This window comes from Emys orbicularis, chromosome 5, assembly GCF_028017835.1.
Source record: "Emys orbicularis isolate rEmyOrb1 chromosome 5, rEmyOrb1.hap1, whole genome shotgun sequence".
Lineage (NCBI taxonomy): Eukaryota > Metazoa > Chordata > Testudines > Emydidae > Emys > Emys orbicularis.
In genome coordinates, this window is record NC_088687.1 from 122,432,755 (window position 1) to 122,452,372 (window position 19,618).

Genomic DNA, 19,618 nt, shown 5'->3' on the forward strand with positions numbered 1-19,618 from the left:
TGTTTTCTTCCAGATCATTGATAAAATTGTTAAATAGCATAGGGCCAAGAATTGATTCCTGCCGACACTACTGGAAACCCACCCACTCTATGATGATTCCATGTTTACAGTTACATTGCATATCATTTTATTTTAAACCATTCTAGTTTATTAATCAAAATATCGTGCAGTCAAATGCCTTACAGAAATCTAAATATATTATGTCAACACATTACCATTATCAACCAAACTTGTAATCTCCTAAAAAAAAGTATCAGGTTAGTTTGAGAGGCTCTATTTTCCATAAATCCATGTTGTTGCATTAATTACAATATCCTTCTTTAATTCTTTATTAATCAAATCTCTTATCAGCCCCTCCATTATCTTACCTGGGATCAGTGTCAGGCTAACAGACCTATAATGACCTGTGTCATCCCAATTACCCGTTTTAAAAATTGGCACAACATTAGCTTTCTTCCAGTCTTCCGGAACTTCTCCGGTACTGCAAGACTTACTGAAAAATCAACATTAATAGTCCAGCAAGCTCATTAGCCAGCTCTTTTAAAACTCTTGAATGTAAGTTATCCAGACCTGCTGATTTAAAAATGTCTGATTTTAGTAGCTGCTGTTTAACATCCTCCTGAAATACTAGTGGAGGGTTATCAACACCACGTGATGAGACCATATCATCTTTTTTCCCTCCAAATACAGAACAGAAATATTTATTGAACACTTCTGCCTTTTCTGCATTATTACTGATAATTCTACCATTTCTACCAATACCATAGTTGGGGTTTGTTTTGTTCCTAATACATTTAAAAACTCCTTATTGTCCTTAATTCTGTTGGCCATAGATTTCTCCTTGTGTCCCTTGGCTTCCCCTAGCAATTTTATGCAATTCCTAATTTCTGATTTATATTCATTACTATCACCTTCCCCTTTCTTTTGTTTGTTATATATATATTTTTTGTTTTTGTTTTTTTCACAACTGCCTTTGCTTCCCTGCTAAATCAACTTGGGTTTTTAACCAGTGTGGCCTTCTTTCCTGATTGTGGGATTGTGTCAGAAATCAGTGATTCAGGAGCCGGATTAACAATCAGCATTACCCAAAAGAGCCACAGTAGTTTGCTGCACATTGATCTCTTTCTTTCTTTTTCTTTTAATATGAATTTTTATTGGAAAAGTTTTCATAGACATTTTAAAAGAACAAAAGACAAATATAAAACCAAAGAAATTAAATGAGCATAGCTCTATTCATAGCTTGCCCCATCGTCTTTAATTATAGTACCCAATCACCCTCACTTCCTATTGAAGGATGGAGCGCATAATAACTAAACTAAACAAATGTCTAGGGCCGGCCGTGAGCTGGAGTAAAATAGCATAGCTGTATTCATTTGGCTGGCTTTCAGTCTTTAATTATATTATTCTTCCGTTCATATTTTAATCTATACACTGTCTTTGCTGGGTTTTTTATTGCTGTAAATTTAAGAATAAATGGTTACTTTATCATTCATAATAGCAGTGCATTCTGCTGGTATTGTGCAAATGATATTAGTATTTTTAGCATAGCTGTTACATTGAACAGGCTAAAATAAAGCAGCTATGTTATCTTTAGGGGCTGCTATTGTTTTTATTTGCCTCTGCAATAGCTATAACAATATTAGAAAGGATAGAAGGACAGAATGGAGAAAGTAACCATGGGAAAAATGAAGATTGGCCATTGCTCTGAAGTTACACTGGAATAAAACTGGTGTAACTCAGTGCTCATTTAAGCCCAGAGTGTTTATAAATAGATGTTGAGTTGTTCTTATATATCTCATCATTCTAAGGGTGGGGGAGGGCAATCACTGGAGAATGACCTTTAAAATAACCAGTAGAGGAGAGAATTACATGGATTTTTTCAAAGTATATTTTCTATTGATTTGTATTAATTAGAAAAAAACACTTGAATATAATTCACTTTAGTTATTGAACCTCAGTTAGGGCAGCCTTGAAGCAGAATGAAGCAAAAGGTTTGAAGCTGTGACTCGTGATCAATGCAGTGATGTCGTTTATTATTTGAATGCTGACAATGTGCCTACGTACTGTGCAGATAATGGTACTGACAAGTCCCTGCCATGAGGAGTTCACAATATAAGGGTCCATACCACAAAATCTTACTACTAAGGCCAGGTCTACACTACCGCGGTAGTTCGACAGCTGGCAATCGAACTTCCGGGTTCGATTTATCGCGTCTGGTCTGGACGCGATAAATCGATCCCGGAAGCGCTCGCCGTCGACTGCGGTACTCCAGCTCGGCGAGAGGAGTACCGCGGAGTCGATGGGGAGCCTGCCTGCCGCGTGTGGACCGCGTCTGAACCGCGGTAAGTTCGAACTAAGGTATGTCGACTTCAGCTACGTTATTCACGTAGCTGAAGTTGCGTACCTTAGTTCGAATTTGGGGGTTAGTGTAGACCAGACCTAAGTGTAGCGTTTAGTATGGTGAGTAGGCCAAGTAACTTCTCACGTCATAATCTACAAAAGCGATTTAAAAAAAAAAATCCAGGTGCTTTTTAAAAGTGATGGTGAAGTCCCAAACTAGAACCCTACAAAAAAGTTGTGCAAGAAAAATATCTCAAAACCAAAATAAATATAACAAGAAAATAATAAAAGAAAACCTGGTGCCAGGTCTTCTGCTCAATGGAGCATCACTGTTTTATACCAACAGGGGATCTGGCACATGGAGTAGTGAAACAAAAATAAATAGAAGCAATAAAAAATATTGTACAGCAAAACTAAGGAATCATTTTAACTAACTACTGAAAATGTCATTGGACTTCTAATGGTAGTAACCAGTATGTCCCCTAGTAAGTTTTTGGATGATCAGGCCCTAAAATTGACGATCTACAAAAATTCTTTTGAACCTTTCTCTAAGGGATAAACGAAAATTGGTGCCTCAGTTTAAAGGATTGCTGTACCTTCTACTACATTAATGAACTTCATTCATACAAGTAGTTTCATAGACTTCAGTGGCAGTATTCATATAAAATTACACACTTGCCTAAGCGTTTTAGAGTGGTTCATATTTTAAGAACTAAAGAAATATGGTCAGAAATTGCAATAGCAATATGCAGTAAGAAAGCACAAATGTAATTGTAGATATTGCATTAGGTTTCTCAATGTTCTAAGTACTACAGAATGTTCTACAGAAACTAAGGCCTAGTCTACACTAAAAAGTTAGGTCAACATAAGCCACTGTGTGTCAACCTAGTTGTGCATGTGTCTACACTTAAATTTATTTCCTCCCAACGTAAGCGTCCCATTATGATGACACAGTAATGCCACCTCTCCAATCAGTGTTGAGCAATGGGTGATGTACTGAGGCCAGTGCAACACTGGTGTAGACACTGCATTACCTACGTTGACTAGGGTTGCCAGGTGTCCTGTTTTTGACCAGAATGCCTGGTCAAAAAGGGACCCTGGCAGCTCCGGTTAGCAGCACTGACCGGGCCGCTAAAAGTCCGGTTGGTGGCGCAGCAGGGCTCAAGCACCTGCCTGACCTGGCTCCACGCAGCTGCTGGAAGCAGCAACATGTCCCTGTGGCCTGTAGGCACAGGGGGCAGCCAGGGAGGCTCCATCTGCTGCCCCCCCCCCGAGCGCCGGCTCCGCAGTTCCCTTTGACCTGCAGGTGAGGGCAGTGTGCGGAGTCACCTGGCTGCCCCTGCGCCTAGGAGCCAGAGAGGGGACATGTTGCTGTTCTTGGGAGTCGCCTGAGGTAAGCGCCACCCAGAGCCTGCACGCCCCCTCCCATGCCCAACCCCCTGCCCCAGGTTGAAACTCCCTTCCACAGACTCCCTCCCAGAGCCCGCACCCCACACCCCAACCCTCTGCCCCAGCCTTGAGCCTCCTCCCACACTCAAACTCCCTCCCAGAGCTGCACCCACTCCCACACTCCAAACGCCTCGGCCGCAGCCCGGAGCGCCCTTCTGCACCCCAAACCCCTCATCCCTGTCGCCCCCATCTGAGCCCCCCCCCCAGCACCCAACCCCCTACCCCATCCCGGAGCCCCTTCCCACACCTTGAAGCCCTCATTTCTGGACCCGTCCCAGAGCCTGCACCCCCAGCCTAGAGCCTATACCCCTTTCCACACCCCGGCCTGGAGCCCCCTTCCATACTCCAAACCTCGGCCCCACCCTCCAGCCTGGAGTGTCCCTCCTGCACCCCAAGACCCTCAGCCCCAACCCAGAGCCCACACCCCCGGCCAGAGCCCGCATCCCCTCCTGCACCCCAACCCCTGCTCCAGTCCAGTGAAAATGAGAGAGTGAGCGAGGGTGGGGGAGAGCGAGCGACTGAGGGAGAGGGGATGGAGTGAACGGGGGGCAGAGCCTCGAAGAAGGGGTGGGGCTGGGGTGTTCGGTTTTCGGCAATCAGAAAGTTGGCAACTCTCATGTCGACACTAACAATCCGCCAGTAGCTGTCACTGACTGATCTGGTCACAATTGTGAACACCACTACCTGCGGTCATTGAGGCCGGGAGCCTTCCCTCACTTCAATACCCTGCGAATTTTTGAAATAAGTTTTCCTAATTGTCAAGCTTGCCGAGCACACCTAGCAGCTCCCCATTGCTTTGTGCAACTGCCCAGATCCCTATGCCAGCTACACGCTCCGGACATGCTCCAGCCTTGAATAGACAGGATATATTAGATCTCATGGGCCTGTGGGGAGAAGAGCCTGTGCAGGCATGACTGTAGACCAGCCATAGATATGGACACCTATAAGCAGATTGAACAGGGGATGCCGGTGAAGGAGTACTACAGGGACCAGCAGCAATGCTGCATGAAAGCGATGGAACTGCGGCAGGCATATCGGAAGGCCAGAGAGATCAATCCAGTGCCGAGCTGCTGACTTACCACTTTTACACCACCACACCACAGATCACCAGGAATCCCTCCAAGGAGCCCGAGTCAAAGGTCCCTGGCATGGACAGTGAGGAGGAAGAGAAGGAGGAGAGGAGGAAAATGTGGCCAGGGGGTACAGCTATGTTGTGAGCCAGGATCTATTTGAGATTCCACCGCAGTCCAGTCCATCCTGGCAATTAAGCACAGACGAGCCCGATGCAGGGGAAGGAGACTCGGGTAATCATGTAAATATAGTTCCCATTACAATGATGTACTAATGGCATCCGCAACTTAACAGGACAAAGCTATTAACTTTTCATTCATTTACTCAGACTAGAAGAGGTACCAGTACAACAAAGAGAGGTAGAGTTGTTATCTGCTTTTCATTCCCCTGTAGAGTTAGGCCATGCGGAGCAGTTTGTTTATATACATAAGGATGCCCCTTGAATCCTCCTGAGAGATCTCGATGAAACTTCCATGGAGGTACACTGCAGTCCTCTCAAAAAGATTTTTAGGCATGACAGCCTTATTTCTTCCTCTGCAGTGGGACACTGTCCAACGCCAGTTGGCGATAACTTCGGCAGGCAACATTGCAGTAAACAGACAAGTGGCATAGAGGTCTGAGCAGCCTCGGGACACCAGCAGCAGCTGTGCTCTCTGTACCTTTGTCATCCTCAAAAGGGAGATATCAGCTAAAATCACCACCTTTTGTGGAAAATGGTGCCAGTATTCAATACCATTGCCTTGTACTTATAGTTTCATGCAATCGAGCAATTCCCTCACCCCTGGCGGGCCATACTCACCATGGCTGGTGCTGTGACTGGTGCTGTGCCTATGCATGCCAAAACAGAAGTGTCAATAAGCTTGTCTTGTGTAAAACTTTAGGGGACCAAGGGAAGGGAGATTTGAATCTTAACTTTCTCTGTCCGTTGTGACTATATTGACAATGGTACATCTTTGTGTTTTATCTGTTGCTGATGCTGTTATGGCCTTGAGGGGTTTCCCCTCCACATCCGCGGAATGCCTGAGACAGATAAGCAAGAGAAAGAAAAGGACTTGGGATGACATATTCAGCGAGATCCTTCAAGGCAGTGCTTCATCAGACCATGAGCAGAGGGCCTGGAGGGTGAATATTGCAGATTATATGAAGAATGGCCTAGGAGTCCCAGCAGGAAAAGGAGAGGGAGATGCACCAGGACATAATGGGGCTTATCCAGCAGCAAACACAGATGCTGCAGACTATTGTGGACCTACAGGTTCAACAATCATGGGCTCGCCTCCCTTCACAGTCCATGGAGAACTCCATTATTGCGCCTCCCTAGCACCCTTCTCAACAGTCCATGAAGCATCAGCGGCTGCATCATACCCCATCCACTCCACACAGGGGGACATTAAGGACAACCACAGCTTCACATGCACTGACCTGTGAGAACCATGGTTGCTGTATGTGTAGCTGAAATGGACATGAATGTTCTTTCCCCTTCTTAAGATCCATACATTTATTACATTTGTAATGTATTTGCTATTTAACTTGCACAGAATTTTTTTGGAGTGTTTTGGTTATTCAATAACATTTTATTGTCTGGAAAATAATTCATCTTTATTAGTTCCCAATATATCCTGCAGAATGCCTAGCAGTACTGAAAACACCCACTTACTTCTTGTTGTACAGTGTGACACATTTCATAGGATCAGTGACAAACACAGTATAATAATAATAAATGTACAGCAAGCACCACAAAATTAATAGATGCATTGATAGGGTTATATTCATAAATGTACACCAAGCATGACACAATTCCTAACAGGCCCCAAAATAGCAGAACCAGGTAGAGCACAGTATACCACAGTGCTTTACTGTGGCTTACTGTCCAAGTGCCCTTTCAAAGCCTTCTTGAGCTGTACAGCTCTGTGTTGAGCTCTTCTAATAGCCTTTGGTAGTGGCTGTTCAAACTCAGCAGACAGCTGCTCCATCTCTGCACTCAACCCCCACAGCAACTCCCCCCCCCTTGCTTCACAAATATTATGCAGGACAAAACAGGTGGCTATAGCCATTGGGATGTTTTTTTCACTCAGGTCCAATCTAGTGAGTAGACAACGTCAGCATCCCTTCAATCTACCAACAGCACATTCAACTGCTTTTATGCACCTCTGAATTTGTAATTGAATCTTTTTCTTGATGGTGTCGAGGTGACCAGTGTATGGCTTCATGAGCCAAGGGAGCAAGGGGTAGGCTCAGTCCCCCAGGATCACTGTTGGCATTTCCACATCATCAGTGGTAATCTGCTGGTCAGGAAAGAAGGTCCCTTCTTGTAGCTTTCTGAACAGTCCTGTGTTCTTAAAGATATGCGTGTCGTGTACCTTCCCTGACCAGCCAATGCTGAGGTCGGTGAAGCATCCCCAGTGATCCACAAACGCTTGCATGACCAAAGAAAAGTAGCCTTTTCTGTTAATGTACTCTGTGGCAAGGTGGTCTTGTGCCAAAATGGGGATATGAGTGCCGTCTGTTGCCCCCACCACATTTCAGGAATCCCGTAGCTGCAAATCCCTCTACTATGTCCTGCACATTGCTAAGAGTCTCAGTCCCGCATACCAGGAGATGATTAATAGCCCTGCACATTTGCATGAAAACGGCCCCCAAGTGGATTTTACAACTCCAAAATGATACTCCACTGATCAGTAAGGAATCTGGTGTTGCGAGCTTCCACAGTGCAATTGCCACTTGTTTCTGTGCTGTCAGTGCAGGTGTGATTCTGGTCTCTGGCACTGAATGGCTGGGGTAAGCTTGGTATACAAATCCAAGAGTGTGGCCTTGCACTGCTTGTCATCCCGAGACTGCATTGCGATGCAATCCCATCAGTCAGTGCTCATTTCTCAGGACGGGAAGTGAGGCTACACCATCTGCAGCTCTGTGAATGCCCAGGAGCGGCGCCAGGGTTTTTGCCACCGTAGGCGGCAGCGCTCCTCCTCAGAGCATTCGGCGGCGGGGTCCTTCCGCTCCGCATCTTCGGGGCGCTTCAGCAGCGGGTCCCGGAGCGAGTGAAGGACCCGCCGCCAAAGCGTCCCAAAGACGCTGAGCGGAAGGACCCCCACCGCCGAATTGCCGCCGGGGACGGCAAAATGCTGCCCCCCAAATCCTGCCGCCCTAGGCGACTGCCTAGGGTCTCCTAGTGGAAGTGCCGGCCCTGTGAATGCCACCAGCAAACTTGAATTGGTTCTCTCTATGTCCTGCAGCAGTCTGTCCTCCACAAAATCATCACACTTCTTGCTGAATCAGTTCTTATTGTGGCTCTGCAAATACTGGAGGATCATGCATCCTGTGCTTGCAATGCTCATGACAGTAGTACAGAGCTGTGCAGGCTCTGTGCTTTTGTCAAGAGATGGCGGACAGCGAGGAGAGCAGTGCGGGTTTGTGAAATTTTTTTAAAAGGCATGACAATTATGGGAGATAGATGACATCATTGGAAGGAGAACATTGCATGCTGGGAAGTTGACCCCTTGCTCCCAGTCACCGCTGCGTGATTTGTTCTGCCCCACTATGGATTGCCAAAACTTCCCAAAAGAGAGTGCACTGGATGGTGCTGAGTTGCACATCGGGATGCTTACCCATAGTGTACTGCAGTGTGCATTGACACAACCACTCCTGGTGAATATGCACAGTGACGACTCACGGAGCCAAGTATGCATGTGCACAAGCAGTATAGTAACTGCAGCAGCTTCATGCCAATGTAACTTGCATTGGCAAAAGTTTGTAGTATAGACATGCTCTTAATGTCTTAAAATATGTTCAGAAACCAAAAGAACCAACTGTTTTTTCTTTTTTTTAATATCCATTCTCTTTTAAGAGTAAGTAAGTATCTGGAATATTCAGTTTCTAAGGAACCTCTAAACCAGGAATGATCTATGCTGAAGAAGTGTTTGCAGGCTGGTCATTACCCCTCTTAATTTTATGCTCCAGGTCAGAGGTGTTAAAGGAGTCTTTTTGGCCAATCAGAAAATTGATGGGAAAGTTACAACTCTAATAACCTACAACAAAGGTCGTGACTGGGACTATCTGACCCCTCCAATCTCTGATATGAATGGTAAACCAACCAACTGCAAACCTGTAAGTGGTTCCTTTTAATGTTTTATCCAGTGTGCACAAGAACTATTTGTAGAATATGTTGAAATGTAAATAAATGAACAGTAGTTGTCATCTCAAGCACCTAGTGCCAAGCTACATTCTCCTCTCATTTACACCAGATTTAGATGTATGTTTTAGTTTCTCTACATTGACCATGCCTTCACAAGTTATTGAGCCAAATAAATCTCTGGTTTGCTCCATCTGCAGCATTACACGTTCTTTTGTTAGGGCTTAATTTGACTTGTATGGGACAAGTGTGCTCTAATTTACCTACCATGCATCCTGATTCAAGGCAATCATTCATTTATTATTAATTATTTTACACCGCAATGAACTTCTCTGGGAATAAGAGCACTTCATCAGTAGGATTAAAAATATGAATACCTTTTATTTCTGTTTTTGCATTGTATTGTTTTATCTTAAAACACAATTACCCTATTATGAGAGAGGGGGAAGTTACACAGTTGCCTGGAAATGTAAGTCAAATGGCTAGTCATGTCAAAAACCCTTTTCTTTTTGTGAACGGACGTTATTACGGTTTGTTTACATGTCCCATTTACCCACAACATTTTAGTTTTTTTGTTGAGACAGCCCTGACAAGCAGATCCCCTGTGTCTTTCTCACAGGCTCTCTGCTCCACTGGACTCTTAGATCTCTGCATTTTTGGGCAGAATATATGTCTGTAGTCAGGGGCACAGACTAATCTTTATCCCTCTCTGCATAGTAGGAATAAAAGACTGAGGTTGGGGGAGAAGTTGACTCCCTTCAGAAGACTGGGCTACAGCAATACATGGTTCATGCTACAGGGCTTGATCCAAAGCCCACTGAAATCAGTGGAAAGACTCCCATTGACTTCAATGGGCTTTGAATCAGGGTCTCAGGCCAGTAGTGATCAATCCATCGGGGATCGATTTATTGCGTCTAGTATAGACATGATAAATCAATCCTCGATCACTCTGCCGTTGACTCCTGTACTCCACCGCGGTGAGAGGCAGAAGCGGAGTGGACAGGGGAGCAGCGGCAGTCGACCCTGCGCCATGAGGACGCGAGGTCAATCGACCTAAAATACGTCGACTTCAGCTACGCTATTCTCGTAGCTGAAGTTGCATAGCTTAGATCGATTTCCCCCCGCCCCCCCCCCCCCCCAGTGTAGACCAGGTCTTAGGGTGTGATCTTGTTCTCAGTGAAGTCAATAGCCTTGCTTCATTAACTTTAGTGGGAGGAATATTGAGCTCCACATACCACTGTGGAAAGAGCAGAAAGCAGTAAGTTAATTAACCAGAGATATGATCAAACTCACTCCAAAAAAGTCATTTAAAAATATTTTTCATATAATGATTTTTTTTCCTGACAGAAGATGTTTCAGTAGAAATAGTTGTTTTTAATCTAATTCTCTTTTAGCTGATAATTGCATAAAGGCAGCCCAGGGATGATGATAACCAGCAACAACAAATAAATCTTTGGTGCTTTTTATTGCTTCTTCCAAAGATCCAAGCAGTCACTCTGTCACAAAGTTATTTTGTGCTATAATTTCACACTGTCTCTTTCTGAATTGCAGACCTTGTTTTAAGGCCACGGAAATATACAGAGCCAGGGTAATTGGTTCCCGCTAGATACATCAGACTAATATTTTGTTCTGGACCCTGCCTTGTGAAATTCAGTCACTTCCCCCTTTTTATAAGGCAGTTGTCACTGCATGCTACTTTCTGATTGTGCATTAATTACCAAAGTAGCAGAACTGCTGTTAACAGCTTGTAAAATACTGTGTTCTTCCTCTTATCCCTGAAGCCTGATTGCCATCTTCATCTCCATCTCCGCTGGGCAGACAATCCATATGTGTCAGGAACAGTCCATACCAAGGATACTGCACCAGGGCTCATAATGGGGGCAGGTAAATGCATGAAAGTGCTTTTTTTCCCCCAAAACATTGTTGTTTCTTGTGGATCATGTTTAGTCTCATGAAGAATAATATATTGACTGTATTATAAACATTGCCCTAGTGCGCTTGCGACTGAATACCACTGATTTTAGGGAATTTGAATGGTCAAATGTGATTGGTCAAATTGTTGAATAGGAGGTTATCAACCTTTCTGCTGGGTAGCCTGCAGGGATTGGAAGGAATTATTTATCCCAAGATGTCACAAGTGGACAGGTGCATTGTGTGTATCTAGCTATCTATCAGTCATTTATGGCCCCCGCTACCATTGTGTCTGAGTCCCTCACAATCTTTAATGTATTTATTCTAACAGCCCTGTGAAGCAGGGAAGCGCTATTATCCCTATTTTCCATGTGGGGGAGTGAGGCACAGAGAGTCTAAGGGTATGTCTTCACTACCCGCCGGATCGGCAGGTAGCGATCGATCCAGCGGGGATTGATTTATCGCGTCTAGTCTAGACACGATAAATCGACCCCCCGAGCGTTCTCCCGTCGACTCCTGTACTCCAGTGCCACGAGAAGCGCAAGCAGAGTTGACGGGGGAGCGGCAACAGTCGACTCACCGCGGTGAAGACACCACAATAAGTCCATCTAAGTATGTTGACTTCAGCTACGTTATTCACGTAGCTGAAGTTGCATAACTTAGATCGATCCCTCCCTCAGTGTAGACCAGGGCTAAGTGTCTTGCCCAAGGTCACACAGGAAGTCTATGGTGGAGCAGGGAATTGACTCTAGGTCTTCCAAGCCTTTGGCAATTGTCCTAACCACTGGACTAGCCTCCTCTCTTCATATTTATATGGTGAAATGTTTCATCTTGTTCTGCAGGATCATGTACTGGCCACTGAGACCATTGTTCTAATCTAGTATGGCAAATCTTTTTTTTCTTTACACTTAATGCACGTATAATTATCTTACTGTATTTATTAACTTCTTTATCCATGACAAGGCAGGTATGAGAAATAAGGTAAAAGTGGCTATTGCAGCAGTGTGTAGGAGTCAGGTTTGGATTCTCTGTCATTCCACGTGTACTGTATTGCATCAGAGCAGTGGTCCCCAAACTTTTTACCTCGTGACCCACCTGACCCCTGTCTGTACCCTTCCCACGGAGCCAGAAGTGAGGCCGTGGCTGGCCAAGGCTGGGGCCACTGCTTGGGGTAGGAACCTGCAGCTGCAGCCAGGGGCGGGGCCCCAGGCATGGGGTGGGCAGCTGGGACCCTGGGCATTGGGCGGGCAGCCGGGGCCAGGGCCAAGAGCAGAGCTGGGTGGCATTCCCTCTCTGGCCCATGTGGGGGCGGGTCCGGGCCCCAGCTGCGCCCCCTGAATGTTACTCCACATCCCCCTAGGGGGGCGCACCCCACAGATTGAAGACCTCTGCATTAGAGAGAAGTGACTAACTATATGTAACATATAAAATCCCCATAGATATGCTGACCAATCAATATGAAAAATGTCCATATAAATCTGCTTTGCTTTTTTACCTTTGTGAGTCAACAATTCAGTTCCTCTGAATGTCATGTTTCTTCTTCTTCAAGTTACTGAGACATCAGGTTTGAGCTATAATATCAGCTTATCAGTTTATTTAGGTTTTATTTTCTTATTTTTGTGTCTCATGTTAAATTTAAATTAAACACACCCGCACACACACAGAACTACTCTGTTTGGAAAAAATATATTTTCTCATTGTTATTGGGTGTTCTGTCTCAGGCCTGGTCTACACTAACCCCCAAATTCGAACTAAGGTACGCAACTTCAGCTACGTGAATAACGTAGCTGAAGTCGACATACCTTAGTTCGAACTTACCGCGGTTCAGACGCGGTCCACACGCGGCAGGCAGGCTCCCCGTCGACTCCGCGGTACTCCTCTCGCCGAGCTGGAGTACCGCAGTCGACGGCGAGCGCTTCCGGGATCGATTTATCGCGTCCAGACCAGACGCGATAAATCGAACCCGGAACTTCGATTGCCAGCCGTTGAACTACCGCGGTAGTGTAGACCTGGCCTCAGTTTACATCAGTGGAAGGTTTGACGCCATCAGTTACTTTGATAAACACTGGCAGATGCCATACACCTTCCAAAAACAAAATGCAATTGCTAATTATTGTTTAAATTGTCCTGTGGCTACTGAGGTGAAAACCGTGGTGAAATCCTACCCCACTGAAGTCAATTGGAGTTTTGCCATTGACTTATGAAGCCAAGATTTCACCCAATGTCTTTAAACTGCTTTTTTCTATAAAATATCCAAATTAGGTTTTTTAAGTTACAGGCGTGTATCTTGGCATTTTTTAAAACAACAACAACAACAACAACTTCCTTTGTGGGCAGACATTATAGAAAAGTATCATAAATCTATTCTATGTATTCTGTTCTTTTCTATGTATGCTCTTTTGTATGTATGCATCACCATAGTAGCTGAGCACCTTCCAGCAGTGCATGAAACAATGTGACAAACATTGGTTACATGTGGTTTATTCTTTCTCTCAACCTCTCCCTCTGTGTGTGCACTATCCTGTTTGGATTTGGTAGGGTTGTTTTTGTTTATTTTGTAAAACGTGGGTGTATATCAGAAAAGGCTAAAGAAGTGTGCCTTGCCCTTGGAGTAGAAGGTGGTGAGGCCTGTCTGAGAGCTGCCCCTGAGAAAGCTCTGTCTCCTGCAGGGATGAGCTGTATCCTTGTGTTAAAAAGGTCCATTGTGCCTGAGGAGTAGAATTGTCAATCACAGTCCTCATCGAGGAGTATTAGGCAATCTTTTAGATCTCCTGGGCCCAGGCCTGTGAGAGCTTTGAAGATGTGGACCAAGACTGTGAACTAGACTTGATTGAGTCTAGTTCAAATTCAGAAGCTTTCAAAACTATGAGGCTATTCCTAATAACCCTTATCCATGGGTGTAGTCCTTACTCCAAGGAGTAGTTCCACTGAAGTCTGCGGGCTATTCTTGTGAATAAGGACTTTTCCATGATTAGCAGTTTGGAAGAGTTGGCTCTAAATACATGCAGGAGTCAATCCGCATCTGAAATACTGCTGTCTTTGGCAGCACAAGGGAGCAACCGGGTACACAGCTGGTAGACATCTCTCTACAAAACAGCATGGGGTGGGAGAGAAGGAAAGTTTGGCCAAGAACACTGGGGCAGACCTATATGCTGATAGAATGCGCCATGGAATCATTGATGTCCAAGTCAAGCAGGGAGAAAATCTTGGTTTTTGAGGCCTCTTCTGAAAGCCCCCTACACAGCAAACTACTTGCACCAGGGAAGAGGAAAGCCCGAGTCAATTAACATGTATTACCTTGCTGTCGAGTCTTTCAAACCTGGTGCACGTAAGCAATGAAATGAAAGGTGTTCAGTCTTATCTGGCAGACTTGGTACAAGAAACACACACTTCTCACCAGACATACTTTACACCCAGAGACAGCCTGTATTTCCTTTGGGGCCTGGTCAGAGAATTGATGAAGATATGCAAATCAGTAAAGGGTAGTGGGTGTTTCAGCATGTATGAGAATCAGTGTCTTTGGGCCACATCATGTTCTGAATGAAATAAATGGGAATTTTACCATTATATTCAATGAGAGAAGGAGTAGAATGGTGGTGTGCAAATCACAGGGCTCAGGATATTGAACTGTGCATTTATTTTAATTTTAAATAATTATAATTGGAGAGCAGCATTAATACCTAGAATACTTGGGAAAGAGACAATAATAGGATGTTAACATTGCATCATTTTAAGCCCCAGTATTTGTAATTTACAGAATGAAAATTCTACTTTATTAAAATGTCATAAATAGTTCTGAGAAATAAATATTGTTAGTATTTAAATGTATGTAAATTGTGCAGACAAAATATTAAATGTAATAGCTGCACATTAAAACATTATTTTTAAAACTAGTCTTCTCCCTTTAAGGACTGTAATAGGATTTCACATTTGCACTTGATTTTACTGCATTTTAATCTGGGCAAAAGCTTCTATGGTATAAGCCATTCAACGTGGGCCAATTGATGTGTAAATTTTTACATTCAGCCTCAAACCTGTAAAGGAGTCTTCTGTGAAAAATGCTAAGAGAAGTGTAAATGTTCAGATTCCAGTTTACTGACTTTCTGTTTTTAGCCTCTTTTCCAGATAATAAATCAAGCAAATAGGACATATTGAACAAATTGCAGAGGTTAATTAAAATATATATTGAGTACTTCAGCTGCTGTACAGAACAGTTAAGTTACTCTTTGTCATCTCTGGCCCAGATGTGCTGTATATGTTGTATTAAAGTTCATGTCTTCATGCATGGAGATTGCATGTTATGACACCATTGCAATAAAGGAAAAAAGAACAGACAGATGTTTGACTTCTACTGACACATACAGATTCCTCTCAACTACACATTGTCAGATTCTCCCCCTCCCCCCCGTTATAAAACAATAACTTCAAATTGCTAAACAAACACCACTTGGCTGGGGCAGGGCCATTTGACCAAAAAATAGTTTTGCCTTATTGCTCTATGATGACGTGACTATTAGCTTTGAAATAAAAAACTATTGGCTGGCTAGCCATTGCTTGAAACAAATCACATGGCTACATGAGCTAACAATGCGTTAGACATTACAGAAACATCTGGAAGAGGATATGCATGATATTATGCTAAATTTTGGGGGGGAACACCCCATATTTGAAGAATTTAAATCTATCCCATTCTGGGTTGCATTTGGGTACCCATTTATTTGCATTGAAGCATGTCTTCTGTAATGTAGAAAAGAAAAAGATTTGAAAATTAATTAAATAAATGATTACATAACACACATTAATGAATGGAAAATGTATTACTGAAAAAAGTTAAAATGGCATGAAAATAAAATAAACAAAAAGGTCACACACTGGCTTGGGCCATAGAAGGGGTGTCAGCAATGCTCTGAGTAAAGCTAAGTTTTAAATTGTGTAAGAACAGAAACTAAAATTGAGGGGATTCACTTGCAGTAATTCAAGATAGTGGGCAGGCCTATTGGTAGAGAAAGATTCATGTGATCTTATAAGTTAACCCTGAAGTTTTTCAATAGAGGGAGTCTGTAGAAAAACCTTTTAAAAGAGTATGGTGAACCTATACCCCTGAGGTTCCAGCTATTAGAGGACATTTTTGGCCTTATGGGTTAAAAAGTGATCTCCTGTGGGCTACAATAGTCTCATTTACAGCTTTGAATGGTATACAGTACAGCTGGTTACTTTTTCAGCCCATGGTGGAATAACTTTTTCAATATAAATTTGAACTGTCATCAGTGTATAGTAGTATTATTTTGTTATTTATTATTTGTTTCAATGGAGACAGTGCACGTGGGCCTGATCCAGACCCCTCTGAAGTAAATGAAAAGACTTGCTCTTGCTGTGCTCCTATGGAACTACTCCAGATTTATTCTGATGTAGCCAGGGGCAGAACTTGTTCCAAATCACCAGGCAAACAGTGGTGATGAGCAGTGATGCTGCAGTTTGTGTGTTCATGCATTGCATTCAATGAACCTTAGAATATGGATGGGTGGGACTAGAGCGGGGGGGAAATTTTGGACAAATAGTTTATTTGCTGAAAATGTAGTTTCAGTCAACCCAAAACTATTTGTGACAAGAATTAGCCAAATTAGTTGCCACCAGTGCCTCCGGCCTTATAACATTTCCCCCAGTAGTTAGAGTTCGCACTGGGGCTGTGGAAGCAGGGCCGGTGCTACCATTTAGGCCAACTAGGCGGTTGCCTAGGGCACCAAGATTTGGGGGCACCAAAAAGCGGCGCCCCCAATTTTTATTTTATTTTTATTTTTTTTACAGCGGCCGCTGCGCTGGGAGGGAGAGGGAGTCTGAGCCGCCGGCGGGCAGCCCAGGGGTTCCCCTGGGTCAGCGCGCCACCGGCAACTCTAGGGGTTCCCCTGTGTCAGCGTGCCGCTGGCAGCCCAGGGGTTCCCCTGGGTCAGCGCGCCACAGGCAACCCTAGGGGTTCCCCTGGGTCAGAGCTGCCGCACGGATCCCCAGGCCGGGGGGTGGGGAGCTGCCGCGGGGGGGTGCCTCAGGGCGGGGGGGGAGCTGCCGCACGGCTCCCTGGGCCGGGGGGGGGGAGCTGCTGCGGGCGGGGCGCCTCAGGGCAGGGGGGAGCTGCTGCGGGGGGGGCGCCTCAGGGTGGAGGGGGGGCAGGGAGCTGCCGCAGGGCTGGGGGCGGGGGCGCAAGGTGGAAGTTTCGCCTAGGGCACGAAACTTCCTTGCACCGGCCCTGTGTGGAAGACCAAGTTTGAATTCTTGCTGAGGAGCACGGATTTGATCCCAGGTCTCCCCTTTCCCAGTGAGTGCCCTAATCACCAGGCAATTCTGGGCTGGGGTCTCCTGTTGATGCTGTTCCACTTTGTATAAAACACTTGAATAACGGGTCTCCTGTGTCCCCGGTGAGTGCACTAACCAACAGGCTAAAAGTTATAAGACAATTAGCACTATATCCTTTGTTTATTTTGTAAATCTAGCCCTTAAAAATGCTCAGAAATATTTTTTTGTTTGACCCAAAACAGACTTTTTGATCTGCCAAAAATTTTCAGCAATTTTTGGGTTCCGGTCAAACTGAATTTTTTTCTTCTTCTAAGATTGGGCACCAAACTGAAAAATGAGTTATTCTTCCAGCTCTACTTATTACTTCATGTAAGGATAGGTGTTCCAAGACACTATAAAGGGCAGTGTGAAAGAAAGCATGGAGATGAGAAAAGGAGACAGACTGATGAGGCTGAGATGCTGGCAGAGTGAAGTGAATGGGGGCGTATGGGAGAAGAGGGAAAATCAGAAGCTATGATAGGAAACAGTACCATGAGCTAGAGCAGGGATTCTCAGCCTTTTTCTTTCTGAGCCCTCCTCCCCCCAACATGCTATAAAAACTTCACATCCCACCCAGGGCCGGCTCCAGCTTTTTTGCCGCCCCAAGTGGTGAAAAATAAAAAAAAAATTAAAAAAGGAAAAGCCGATTGAGCTCCCGCCGAAGTGCTGCCGAAGAGGAAGAGACGGAGTGAAGGACTCGCCGCCGAATTGCCACCGAACACTACAGCGGAGCAGTTGAGCGGCCGCCGAACGGCCGGCGAAGACCCGGACATACCGCCTCAATGCCGGACGGACTGCTACCCCTTTCTATTGGCCGCCCCAGGCACCTGCTTCCTTCGCTGGTGCCTGGAGCCAGCCCTGGTCCCACCAGTGCCACAGCTGTTTTTCCACATATAAAAGCCAGGGCTGGCATTAGTGGGTAGCAAGCAGGGCAATTGCCTGTGGCCCCACGTCACAGGGCCTCACACAAAGCTAAGTTGCTCAGGCTTCGGCTTCAGCCCCAGGTAACGGGGCTTGGCACCCCAGGCTTCAGCCCCACATGGCAGAGCTGTGACTTTCTGCCCTGGGTCCCAGCAAGTCTAACACTGGCCTTGCTTGGCGGACCCCCTGAAACCTGCTCATGCCCCCACGGCCCCAGACCCTTGGTTGAGAAATGCTGAGCTAGAGCAGATTTGTGAAGAGCCTTTCAAGATCAGGGCAAAGTTTGAACATGGTGAAGAAAGCAAAGAGAGAGGTGACTGACCAGTGAGGGAAGATCATGAACTTCACAGCAGCTACATGGAGCTTCAGAATTTGGTTGGGATATTTTTTTAACAGAACTTTTCAGATCGTAGCTCTTCAATATGTTTTCAGTTGGGCTGCTTTATAATGTCTTTCACTTCATCCTTTTCTCTTATTGTTGGCTGCTTCTCCTGGGGCTGTTCACAATTTGGCTATTTCTCACTTTCTGTGTCACTTGATTGCATTGGCTGCTATTATACACATTTTTTGTTGCTTTCTCTTGATTGCTACACTTATTATGCATATGGTTCATTAATGGTTGCACTCAGTTGGAGGTTGGAAGTGTTCAAGACACTTTGACTGCTGGTGAAATCCTTATTGGGTTCCTGTGTCTGATTTTTCACTCTATCTTTGTCTCTTTATTTTCAGAGTTTCTTTAAATTGAGAGGTTTGTTCAGTTAGTTCTACCTGATTATCCATTGTTGTAAATTGGTTTATATTTTGTAGTGTTGTTAGGCATACTTCTGGCACTGTAGCTGGCTGGTCTTGTCCAGCAGGTTTTTTTATGCAGTTGCAGACTTGACTTTAAAAACATATATAAAGGGAATGTAGTTCTCATGAAAAATGCTGCATTGACAGCAATGGAAATTTAAGTCACTTATAAATCCACAGAATAGGTGCAGTACACCCAGCAGCAATCATGTTTCCCCGTATGCACCGCCTACATCTCTTAACTCTGACCTGGAGAAGACCTAGGGCTTGTCTATGCTGCCCTGCAGTTTGGACTATGGGGGTGTGAATAGCTGTGGGCACCAAAGTACTGTAACTCCTGCATGTAGATGCTGCAGGTGCAGGCTAAAAGGTTCCTAGTCCTAGTCCACAGCTGAAAAGGTTCATTCCTTTCCCCAGTGCCACACATAGCCGCTCTGCAAAGCCTGTAAGCAAGAGCACCACTGGTGGCCATATTTTTGACAAAAGCACATTTCTGCACAACAGAAACCAAACCTACCAACTCATTTCACTCATAGAATCATAGAACTGGAAGGGACCTCGAGAGGTCATCTAGTCCAGTCCCCTGCACTCAAGGCAGGACTAAGTATTATCTAGACCATCCCTGACAGGTGTTTGTCCAACCTGCTCTTAAAAATCCGCAATGATGGAAATTCCATAGGC

At 44.8% G+C, this 19,618-nt stretch overlaps 1 protein-coding gene across 1 annotated transcript in view; it reads left to right on the forward strand.

The window, feature by feature from the left end:
- The window catches only part of SORCS2 (sortilin related VPS10 domain containing receptor 2), an 813,167-nt gene that overhangs the window by 718,824 nt on the left and 74,725 nt on the right, over positions 1–19,618 (forward strand). The window contains exons 10-11 of the mRNA XM_065404758.1: positions 8,815–8,961; positions 10,768–10,870. Coding sequence (XP_065260830.1) covers positions 8,815–8,961; positions 10,768–10,870 — 250 coding nt within the window. The remainder of the gene's footprint in view (positions 1–8,814; positions 8,962–10,767; positions 10,871–19,618) is intronic.